Below are 13086 nucleotides of genomic sequence, written 5' to 3'. Positions count from 1 at the left end.
GAAGTGTGATGGTCTTTGGCAATAAAACAGGCAGGCAGAAGCTCTGAGAGTTAAAAGTGGAACAGTGAGAAGTCATGATATTGAGTGGTCTGAGTCATGTACAAATTTCTGAAGTATCATACAAGTCTGGTCTTCAAAGCACATCATATTACTAGGATTGACATATAGTTTCTGAAAATATATTTATTTACAAAGAGAAATGTCTTCTATTGGTCATGTCTCCCTGCTCTTAAAACAACTTTTTTTTCTGAGTAATTTATTTTCTGCATAAAATTCAGGAGGTCTAAGTAGCATCTAGCAAACAAAGAAAGATGCCCAAAGCATCTAATACAGGATAAGTTTTGTCTTATGTATCACAGCAGCAAATATACTAAACTAAAGCCTTTTTCACTGATACTTTTTATGTGATCCTGTCTAAGTCAATGGCCATATCCAGAGATCAGCTAAGACATGTGAATGTTTTTAGGTCACATATTCTTGTTTCACTCAGTAAACTAGAGAGAGAGAATGTCTCCAGAAATTTGTAGCCAAGGATGTATCAAGAAAAGGTTGATAACAGCAAATAAATCTGCCTGAGCCACAAAAGATGATGCCAGTAATTCCCAGAAAGGTGGACTTCAACTCTGCAACAGCAGCAGCTGGAAGGAGTGTCTGAATTCTGAAGGGACCATGAGCACAGCAGCACAGGAGAGGGGCCTGTCTTTGGTAAAAATACCAGACACCAAAATGAGCTATTATATACTGTACAAAGGATAGTAGCACAAAACTGTAGTAAATTCACATCCACTTCACTGTCCCAAATTCCCTGGGTTTTTTGTGCACTCTCAACTAGAACAGAAAATATAGAAGTTAGTTCAGGACCTCTTGTTTGAAAATACACATTTATTATTTATTCTACGGGTAAACCTAAAACCAAGTCTCCTGGTAAGCACTGTTCCCTTTCTTTCAATTTGAAATTTTTGTTACTCAGAAACCTAGATCAAAGTCTAATGATAATGGAAGTCTCTAAATAAGATCTTAATTTTCAGCAAATTTAGGACTTGGCCTGATGCTTTGTGTAAAAGTGCTGCCAATATAACTATGGATGTTGAAGCAACTTACAGTGAGGTAAGGGTACTTGGAAGTGCTGCACTTCCTCTTCATGTAATTATTTTAAATGTTGTGTTGACAACATAATTTATTTTCAGATTTTTTTACAGCTAATGTATGTATTGATTATGAGATGAACTGCATCCAAAAGACAAACTAATCTCCATTTACAGCTTTATCCATATCACATCCTTTACGTAGTAGATTAATATAAAGCTGTATTCTGCTCTGAAAAATAGGCAGTTATGGATGGCCATCATTCCTTGGTTTACATACCAAGTGTTTGGGCTTCAGAGAGTGGACTGGGGGTGGAATGCCCTTGTGCAGCTGCTATTTCCAGCTGATGGTCAGCTGCTACCTTGCACGTGCATGTTGGGCACTGGAGACACTCAATTTGAGCCATGGTGGCACCCCCACAACTGGTCCCAACATTTCTTTCCTCTTTGATCTCACAGTTGCTAGAAATTAACCTCATTCCCCAAGCATTTAATTCCTTGAAAGGTACACATGATATACACACACCATGTTGCGCCTGTAGCCTCAAGTCTGAGTGGAATTATGTCAATTATACCATGCTTTGTGAAGTCCCAAAAATGCTACATTTTCACAAACAAAGAATATATCACATTAGAAGAATGAAAGTAGTCAGATTTTATACCCTTACACCATAGCACAAAATTAATTCCATGGGATTTTCAGTGACTTTTGAATAAAAGTTATGTTCATTATTTTTACATAAAATTTTTAGTAAGTAAGACATTAAGTGACAGATAAAGAAAGAAATACACTATATTCTTGACCTGATGGTTGCAAAGCCAGGGCAAACATTGTTTATTTAGATAATATTACTCTAGTTCTCTATTTCAACATTAAATTTGTTGGGATAAAATACATAGCAAAAAGTTTCTTGGAGACTACACTAGAGAAAAAAATTATATTAACAAGGAGGAAATTTTTTAGCTTATGATTTATTTATTCTCCGAGTTTCTAACAACCACGTTTGTAAAGTTGTGTGGGGCTCATTCGTTTGAAAAGGAAATCAAAGAGCTGTAAAATAAGTGCAGTAAGCAGTTTTTCCCTCAAGAGGGCAATATATCACCACGTCTGAAAAGTTTTCGAAAAAGAAGGAAAAAATCACTTTCTACTAAAATAGAACAGATGCGTTTGCTTGTGGGCAAGTGCTAAATATATTGACCTCTGCTGTATCACTGACATGACTTTGGATATAATGACCACCATTCCTTTTCGAAATCAGAACGTTTAATTCAGCATTTCCTATTTTTCAAGGCTAATTGGTTAGAAGAGGTTAAGTCTGTCACCTCACAAGAGATATTGTAATTCTTTGACCCATGAACTTGTTTTGCAGTTAAGATTCCTGAATTTTTAAAAAGGGAAATCGTGATTGCCACTCTTTGTTAAATATGGCAACAGTAAGGAGAGATTAAGATTCACCACCTCTTCTCTTTACTCCATTATTATTCCTCTGGTTTCCTCATTTAGCCTCCTGTTATGCACCCGGTTCCTGTTCACCTGCAGTCTCCAAAGAAATCCTGTCACTATTAGTTCCTCCATTAACTTCTTTTCATTTGCTTCCTAATTCATCAACTTTCCATTTTAGAAAGCTTCTTTTTTTAGAGATCTCTAGGGGGCCTTCTTCTACACCCTAATTCTAAACATTTTTTATCCACAGATTTGGACATATTTATGGAACAAATTTTTTTTTAAAATCTTGGTACTTGTTTCCTTTTGTCTTCTTTATTTTCAACTGCAGAAAATTTTCTGGTTTTTTACACATTCACTTTTTATCTCCTGGCTTTCTCTAGCTCAACAAAGCTGCAAGAGATTTGAACTGCAATACATGAGCCTAGTTTGGACTTACCTGAGACATTTTTAGGTTAGCTGCTATAATTGTCTGGCAACTAATGGTGCAACAGATGATTTTAAATTACCCTGGGTATCTTTAGTCATATATAGCTCTATGAGGAAACATTCATGTAGTCACATGCTGGCATCAGCAGAGAAAAAGCACTTGGTAATATTAAGTTACTGTGACTTGAACAACTACACTGTCTACTACCAAAAATCTGTCTGCTTAGTGGTTCTCCCAGTGTTAGTCTGGAGAGACTCCAAACACTGACAAAGGAAACCAGAAGCAAATCTAGCTCTCGCTTGGGAAAACCTTACTTGACCTGAATCTAAGTCAGCGATCAAAATAAGTCTTTATTGAGAATTTTGGCAAATTCAGATACAACCCAGTTTGATACAGGAAGAATACCTCAGCTGTTTGTGAGGTTTATCTCTGTGAAGCGAATACAAGAAAACAATTTTTTGCCCTTTTGTTTACTTTCAAGATAAATAAAGAAAAACTGCACAAGCAGACAGTCAGAAACAAGGCTCTGAGAGACAGTTTTCTGACCATATTTACCACAAATTATATTCACTCTGATGCCTAATGATGACAACTATGATTTGAGAGTCTGCATGATTTAATGGTTTATTCCTGATCATAAGGTACTGGAAAGGATGAAGGACAGAAAACTAGTTGCTGTCAAAATATATAAAGACATACAAGAAGAAAAAGATATTAAGAGATTTTGAGAAGTTATGCAATAATCTTATGTAAGTGGATTTGATCTTTCCTTTCAGGTTAATCCTCTCAAGACCCTTGCTCATTTGTCTTGCTCTGACTCATCTCTAGCATGTACACATTTTAAGGCAATGATGTGTTAACAGTAGATAGACTGGAATTTGATTTAGGTGAAAATTAGCAGCAATGTATTATTTAAAATATTAAATATTTAGAATAGAGCATAGTGATTTTAGTATACTGTATGTTTCTGGAATATCCTGTACTTCCTCACAGAAGATACATAAAACATGAGTACCACAGAGACTAAGTATATTATGTAACATAATATTGTAAGTTAGACCTTAAAACATTGTGGAAGGCAGTATGAATGTAAAAGGCAGTGAGCCTTTTCTCACACTCCTTTGTATTTACCATTTTTAAGGGAATATTAGTAACTGGAATTTCAAATGTAATAGTTTTCTGTTTAATAATGGAGGCACTTCAAGGAGCCATAAAATCAATACAGTAAGTAACAGGACAGATCTGAAGTTATCTCACACTCTTCACAATGAACCAACCTTCTCCCCAGCACCAGCACCTGTAAGACAGCAGTTACAGATTATTCAATCCTAAATAACTGAAGATCCTTCTTAAACCACCACATTCACACTGAAGTAAATTCCCAATCACAATTTGACTCTGTTTTGAAAGCTTCCAAACCTACTTCAGTGATTTCTGTGTGTCTTTCTCTGCCTTATGAGAAAACTGAATGCTCCAAACAATCACAGATGACAGAGCTTCTCTGCACTGATGGAAACAAGTATATCATAGGATCACCTTGAAGTCACCAATGATTCATTGTCATTACTGCTGTGTCCCTGTTGAATCTGAAGCCTCTGTTGGCTGTCCAGGTATGTCACCTGGTACCCACTGCTCACCTTCCTCCTGTCCTTGGCTACAGTGAGAGCAAGAAATTCACCTCTTGCAGTCTTACTCTTCCATCTCTCCACCTTCAACCCTTTCACACCCTTTAGCCTAATAGCAGAGATCCACAGATCCTCAACCAATATCAAGAAAGTTTCCAGTTCACAAATAAAGAATGTGGATGCTCTGATTGTGGCCTGTGGCTACGCTGTGGTATAGATGATTAGGATATGACTCTGGGTCATAAAGCCAATGGTCACATAAAGCTGACCGGACTGTGGAAGAATGGAAATGGAGAGCTCACAAACATTTATGCCAAAGCAGCTGCTTCTTGGTTCATCTAAACTGTTCATAGCCATCCCTGTGGTTTCTAAATATGTACGAAAAAGGACAGAGTTATGAGGCTTTTTGCAGTTAAAGGTCTCACATCAGATGTGAGCCAGACATTGGACATAGGCATACCCACTACTACCAGTTCTAAATGCTAGTGAAGACATACCCTCGAAGCAATGCCACTAAAATTATTTGGGAGCAGATTTCTTTCTATTTCTTTCTCTCCCTCTCTCTCCTCCTCCCTTCCCTTCCCCCACCACAAATTATTTGGAATGAGTTGCCAAATCATGAATGTAAAAAATCCCTGATCTAAAACTACTCACTGCCAAATCATTCTGAGGTCTTTACAGTGGAAATTCAAACCATTCTGAACAAGCAGATGCTTCACAATAGATATGTTTCATTAAGGAAGCATAATTCCTGCAGTCAGTTGCCGAGTTAAAAATGCACAATACTCACAGCTTAGAAAGAAGCTGCCATTTTTTGGAAATTGCTGGTTTCAAACATGCTCAAACTATTTCTGGTAAAGCAAATGCCAAAGAAAAGTGAATGTACTTGGAAGAGCTGTTTAAAATTCAAGCAAACTGTTAAGAACTAAGTGTTTTGGAGGAACAGAGGGCTCACTGTATTTCAATATCTTCTAGCAAAGCTCTATTTGACTGCCTAAATCAGAGAGTTCCATATGTATACAACATTATTGCTTAATAATGGTTTAACCAGCTTGAAGGCTTTTGAAGCAGGGGAGCATCATCAGACTCAAAACAGCAAAGCACAAACTTGAACAAAATGTGAAGTGACATTTTCAATTATGCTGCACCAAGCAGCAAGACTGCTGAGAAAACTGCAGAGCTGCCAAGGAATTTCTGGATCTGATACCTCTTTCACTTACTGTTTTTTATAAACTGGTCAGCGACCAAAAGCAGTATTTCAATCTAAATTGTATGAAGCAGTAAGATTCAGAAATGAACAGATTTTGGCAAGCATACTGTTAGGAAAACTATGAAAAGCCATTTATTTTAAAGGAGCAAATATTGAAGCACTAAGTTATTGGAAGCAAGAGATATAAGGGGAGCACTACAACACTTTAAAAATCCTTTATCTGGTAATTCGAAAAAGCCAGGTCTGTGCCATCTTGATTATGCTTGGTTTTTTCCTCCCATTCTGACATCACTGATTTCAGTTCCACATTTCTCTTTGTTACCAAGCTTCATCAGAGTTATCAGTTCCTATTAGTTTTTCAGTACCTTAGCCCGACAGTCAAACTGCATTTGAACTCTCTGCAAGCTTTTCCCTCTAATCACCTCCAAACATGAGTGAACTTCCCCTAAAGCAATCCAGCTTCTACCTTAGCTATACTGGTGTGTTTTCAGTCCACTCTCTTTCCAGAAGCAACTCTGTCCTCTTTCAATCTAAACAAATTATATCCCCTCTGTGTCAGCTCTCCAACCATTTCCCAACAAACTGTCTCTCCCACTCCTCAAATGGACTTCCAGCCACATCTCCAACACAAACTTGCTCTACCAAGTCCATTAAGCACTTGCAGAAGTCTACCATTTAGTTACTTTTTACATTCTCTAAAAATGGTAATCTTTCCCACCCCAACTGACCAGCTGTCTGTCACAGTAACAAGTTTAGATATGATATTGCACTCTCCTCTGCAGGCTGCACTGATCCTTAGATCCTCCTCAACAGGAAAGTTATTCCCATTACCACAATTTAAAACAGGGGTCTTAGATCTCTGCTCTCCTGGGGCATCCTGGGTTCAGGAGCAGTAAATGGTTACAGAAGGCTGAGGTGCTCCCTGCCTGGTCCTGGAAGGCACTAAAATTTTTATCCATCTCTTTGCTGTAGGAACCCTGGGGCGTGCTGTAAATGACAGCTGAAAAACTCATAGGGCAGCATTACTTTATCTCCTTATCACATCCAGAAGGCAGAATGCTAAGACTGACTGGGCTACACAGACAAAATATGGAGCTAATAGAGCTCAGGACAAGTTTATGAAATGTGATGTACTGAAAATATGGGATCAATTGATTCTTGCAGAGGAAATTCAGCTGCCTCTTTCAAAAATGGAGCCTGTGATAAAACAAGCCATAAATCTATACAACAACAACAACAACAATAACACAATAACAAAACCAAAATAAAACAGCTATTTGCTCTATACAATTAACCCTGAGGCCTACAAAGCAAACACATCTTCACTTAAATGAAGTGTCTTGCAAATGGTTACATTCCTAACCTTTTTAATAGTGCCCTCCAAAAACAAGTAGATGGAATTACCAATGACCACATATTACAGCACAAGGATATCAGTATAGTTAATCTAGTATCACTTTCTGGAAAAAGAAATAAAACTGCCTGAACAAGGTTACTTTATTGTTATATTATTTTATTCACATAAAATGATTGAAAATATATTGCCATTTGATCAGTCCAAAATAAGTTTTTTCTCCCAGTTTTTTGGTTTGCACATAAAAATGGGGGAAAAACCCAATTATTAATATGATTTTAAGGAAAACTTAGGTTTCTCACAGAAAGCAAACCTTGAAGCATTCTCAAACTGATACTCTGAAGTCCTAGTGTCACATTTGAGAAGTGGCAAAGAGCCAAATTCTTATAGCAAAGAATTCTGTTGCTGTTATCTGTGAGAATGCTGCTGTTATATCTGTTCCTCCTTTAGCTACTGTAACAGAAACTATAGAGCTTAATCTGCATTCTAAAATTCATTGGGGGAAGCTCTTGAAAGCTGAACTAAAACAATGAGAGGAACTTTCAGAATTTGCTATCACTTGTTTTCACATTTAACTCCAAAAAGTAATTTCTGAAACATAAAAGTAACAGCCACATAAATTGTTTTGCACCCGAGAATAAAGGTGCCCATTACTAAGGGTACAAAAAACATGTGCCAGAGTGTTTCCTGCTGTGGAAGACAAAATATAACAAGATTATGCAATACTTATTGCAAAGCAAGAAAGTGGCCCTATGTAACAGCAAATGGGGCTGTTGAGCAGAGTTCTATCTGTAGACAGACAGGAATATAAATGGGATGATAATGCCTATACAAGGACATCAACCTAATCTGCAAATATGAAAAATAATTTATCAGTTTCTGCCCATGACTACCATTTCTATAACTAAGAAATTATTAACTTTTTTTAAATGCTTAAGCATATTTTCAACAAATTTCCTTCTTTGAAGCTATTACCAGATTTATACTAATTCAAAATTTTTCCCATAATAATCATAATAAAATACCAAAATTTACTTGTTTTTTCCTATTACCTAGCTAAAATATTACTTTCAATGATTTTGAGGCTTCCAGTTGTTTAACCTCAAAATGCAAGACTAAGTTACTTTAGTTTTGTTTAGAATCTTAATAAATAAAATACATCATGCTAGACATTTGCAGCAGTGCAACTGGATTGGATTACTAATAGGAATAAGCATGCTTCTTCTGTCCTCAAAATGAAGTTCACCTTTCAGATCTGACTTCTTCAGCACAAAACTGCTAACAAAAGCAGTATTGAATTATTGCTAAGACATATATTTGTGAAATTAGGAAACTCCTTTTTTGAGTGGGATACCTGTTCTTAGATAACAGAATTAACACAAGAGCCAATTTACAATAATTGAAAAAAGCAATGACACATTTTTTATTCTTGTCTTAGGGAATTGTGAAACAGGAGATCTAGTAAAAGAAAGAACTGAATTGTGATACAGGTGTGGTATTTTTCTTTACATTCCTCTTTGCTCACAATATTTCATTGCATCACATTAAGAAGGAATTTTCTATTTTCTTATTACTTATGTCAAACTAAAGTATCTCAGCAATGCATCATATTGTCACTGAGGCAGGATTTACCTTGGTCAGAGCTTTTGAAAAAAGTGAAAAATCAGTTTTTAACTAGTCTTATAAGAAGAAGATTTAATAACTAGCAATAATAGAAAATCTTGGGTAAATAAGCAGCTTGGAGAAAACTTATATTTCTTTAAAATAGTATCATTTTTCTCAAGTATTTCAAAAATTTTCACCTGGTTATTTTTATTCACTATTCAGGAAGCACATTTAGTGAAATATGAAACTTATGAGCTACTTTTAAGCTGATGGAATACTGAGCTCTCTCTTCCTAGCAGTCCTCTTTGCATCTGCTCTTCTTTCTGTTTAAAGCCTTTCTTTTACTATGAGCCAAAAACACTTCATGAGATTATTTTCAAATTCCACATTAACATTTTCCAAACATTTATCACAACCAGAAACATGAGAAATTGTAGAAAGTGCGGTGTCAGCAGCAGTCAAGTTTCTCAAGGACAGGAGCAGCAGCTGGAGTCACTAGCTGGAAGGGTTTACCCTGGCCACAGAACAGCTAACTACTTTTAATTCCTGTCACAAGCTCAATCCACTCTCCAGAGGAGGTGAGGAAAGGATGGAGAAGGAGAGGGTGTTTACAGCTGCAGCCAGTTGTTACAGCAGATTCTTACTCCTCCATTCTGGTAGGATTGAACTGCAGCTGCAAGGACTCACACAAAGACAGCCCCTCAAAAGAGAATTACCTTTTCAAAAAGTTAGATAAAAACAAATATGGTAATTTGAGAGTATGATACAAGAAGTTTCTCTGCCTCCTGCTTCGTGCCAAAAGGAAGTCAGTGTCTAGTGGAAGGCACTGGTCCCTAGACACTCAACAATCCCATTCTTAAACAGGCTCTTGAAGTGCCATTTGAAAACAGCATCTTATGTATTCACAAGCAGCTTTGATGGGCTTTGTTGCTTTCACAGAATGAAGGGCTCAATATCTGTCAGCTTCAGCTGGACTAATTTTCAACACTACACAGACTCAAGGACAGAAACAATTTGCACTTACTAAGGCAGTTCTTTCATCAAAATCTGGAAGATGAGCCTCACCCATGAAGACAGAGGGAGAAGTTTGTATCATTACACATTGCCCTTTACAGCTGACAGCTGCTGCACCCTCATTTGTTTTAGAAGAAATTTCTCTTTCTGTATTTTCTACCCCTACTTTATATTCAAATATCTCTAGCTCAACTATTTCCCTACTAGTCATAATACTTCCCATGCCTTCAAAAGTTATAGATACTGTGCTTGGTAAGAGGGACTTTCTGGCCATATGAAACTAGTCCTTTTTTCTCAGCTCATACACAACCTGATAACACAGAAAATATTGCAGATATCAGATTTAGCATTTAGATGCCAACATCACCCTTTAACATATGTGTTATGAATTTTAAAGCATTTTGAAATCAAACAGAGATGGAGCTTTCTTTTCCAAAAGCTTAAATGCCATTGAGGATGGACATGAAATGTTCTGAGGTGAAGAGTTCTCTGCAATGGCCAGGAAGACAAATTAGTCAAAAAACGGAAAGAAGCATTTACTGTGAATGTAATCTAAGAATTGTATTTGTGAGATGGCTAGATCTTTACTTGATTATTCATTCAAATTCACCTCCCTTTCCAAAGTTTATCTTTATTCTCAAAAAAGACTTCTCAGTGAAGTCCCATCTCATCTGAAGTTTAATGGTATAGTTTACAATTATTGCTCTAGGATATTGCACTAATACACTGCTATTATTTAAGAAGGATTATGTAAGTTAATAAAAATAAGGTGAAGCTTAGTTCCACCAACACAGGAGGGAAAATAATCACTGCAAGGGAAGAGAACTAATTAAAAAGAAATGTTGCTATTATACCTAATTTGACAGGAATCAAGAATCCTATTCTTGGACTAAAGCAAATCATTTTAATGAACAAAATGTGCAGACGATATAATTTCATTCAAATACAGCAAAGATCCCTGATTCTTTAATTTTATTTTATCTTTCCTACAAAAAATAACTTGTCATGTACCAATCCTTGCAAAGAGAAATGCTGTTGGTAAAATCATGTTTTACCAAGTTTAAAGGCATTAATGTAAATAAAATAATATAGGCAAATGCTGTTTAGTTAGTTAAAGTTAAGTTCATTCCATTATAATTACAATAATTTTTGCTCTTTTCTACTCCCAGCAGTCACTAGATAAAATGATTTTCAGCATTAGAATAAAACAAAAAAAAAGCAACCTTATCCCTGCCAGCAGCTCCATCTCCACATACAGGCTTCTCAGGAACATAGTAAAAAAATATAGAATTACTGTCTTACCTCAATTTTTTCCCATATGGTTTCGTAATTCTCTTGATGTTGTATATCTTGCATCAGTTGATGGATTAAAGCTGATTTATTTGAAGGAGAAGTCTCATTCCCTGTGGGCTGAGTGGCAGCAGTCCTTTCGGCCTTTTCTTCAGTGTATTTTTTAATGCAAGATACAGGCATACAAAGATCTTCATCAGAGAGAATATCACTGAGAGGCCCGGATTCAATACTGTCACCTAAGGAGGATACTATATCACTTGAAGAACTTGGTGAAATTCTACCCCTTTTTTTGTGCTTTTTTGTCTGGTATGTTGGATACATTTCTGAATCTGAGTTCATTTCTGACAGCTCCCAGTCATCAATATTTTGAATGGTTTCTTTTCTGGGCTTTTGGGGCAGCAACTTTGTCAAATTTTCAAGTTTTAAAGCTAATACTTCAGTCTGTTTGAGATGTGAAGGAAGTGCTAAATATTCATCAGATCCATACCACACCTCATTGTCCTTAGGGGTTTTTTGAGTATAGTGTGGTGTTGAAGATAAACTTTTATTTTTCTTTCTTCTCAGCAGAAGAGGGGATGAGCTGGAAAGCTCAGAACCAGCTGAAGAAGCACTGTTTTGGCTACGCGTTGGTGAGCTGACGGGCTCGGTTTTACCTTGTGATTGCCCATTTGGGTCTCTCTGGTTACAAGAATCTGATGATGCAGAAGAATCTGTTTCTGTCTCCTCCAGAGACTTAGAGCTATGAGAAGTAATTCCATTCTGCAGAGAACACCCTCTTTTTTTGACCTGGGTGTATGGAGCTGTTTTACACGTACTTCCAGGTGTTCTGTCAGTTTTCAGTTTCTCTGCAGAATCATGAGACTTCTTGTGCTTTGATTTTTCTTTACTGTTGTAGAAAGTACACTTTCCTAGAATTATGGGACTGTCTTTGAAGTGATTATTTATTGAGTACTCAAGATTCTTATCACTTATTGTATTTAAGCAATCGTATGACTGACTAACTGCAGATGGACTGTTAGTGTATGGTGGCTGTAAAGCTAGGCAAAGCTTGGACCTGTCTGGTGGATCTAACAATGAGGGTGTACTTCTACTCATTTCATTCTTAACTATTTGAGAGATTTGCCTTTTTAAATCATTGGCTTCCATGTACTCTTTGAACACATCATCTTTCAGAAACAGACCTCTTTTTGGCAACGTAGGCTGCGTAGGAGAGTCTTCATTATAGTTAAAGCAGTCTCTTATGGACCTCTTAGGTGTTGAATTTTCACAGTGAGAATGTTTGATATTTTCGCCAGTGTGCTGTGGAGGATTGCACTCCTGGTTCTTTGATATGGAAACTGCTTTGCTGTCAGTAGGTAAAACACCATTTTCAGAGAAAGGTCCTTTAGAAAGAGAGGAATTTCCAGAAGGAGATGATAGTGAGAGATCATGTGATGCTTTCTTGTCTTTGGTTTCTTCTCCATCTTCTGCTGAAAGAGGTACATGATTTTCTTTCTCCTCCAAAGATTCATTACACTGGGAAGCAATGGAATCTGTTGCTACTGTAAGTAAACCCACACTTCTGATAAGTCCTGGAAATTCCTTATCCATCTCACTGTAGTTCCAGGATTCAAATGATTTTGCTTTCCCTTGACTGGAGGTCATGTCATCCAGAGCACCAAGCAAATCTTCACTAGGACTGTAGTCAGATAGTTCAAATGCAGTAATACCACAATCCAGGGACAAGTAATTTTGAGAACATTTGATGGTTAACTGTCCAGAATCATCAACTTCAGTTAAAGAGTCAAGACGATCCTGAAATACACAAAGAAATGTTGTTTTTTCTTTTTTTGAAAATTAATTTTCATGCACAGAACACACAAAGTAATGAATTAAAAACCAATTCCTGTGTTTCACTGTCTAACATTTAGAGAAGGGTTTATCACTGACCTGTCTTTTTGCAGTACCCTGTAATAAGCTAACCATTCTGAAGTATTTGGGAAAAAAAAATGGCAGTAAGTTGAAAAATCCTTTATTTCAGTCTGGT

At 36.6% G+C, this 13086-nt stretch overlaps 1 protein-coding gene across 1 annotated transcript in view; it reads right to left on the bottom strand.

The window, feature by feature from the left end:
* Positions 1-13086, bottom strand: part of AKAP6 (A-kinase anchoring protein 6) — a 211338-nt gene that overhangs the window by 162512 nt on the left and 35740 nt on the right. Inside the window, exon 3 of the mRNA XM_050975869.1 lies at positions 11070-12854. Within this exon, the coding sequence (XP_050831826.1) occupies positions 11070-12854 (1785 nt within the window). The remainder of the gene's footprint in view (positions 1-11069; positions 12855-13086) is intronic.

Source organism: Serinus canaria, chromosome 5 (assembly GCF_022539315.1).
Source record: "Serinus canaria isolate serCan28SL12 chromosome 5, serCan2020, whole genome shotgun sequence".
NCBI lineage: Eukaryota > Metazoa > Chordata > Aves > Passeriformes > Fringillidae > Serinus > Serinus canaria.
The sequence above is the reverse complement of the archived record's forward strand: the minus strand, read 5'-3'. Positions and strand labels throughout refer to the sequence as shown.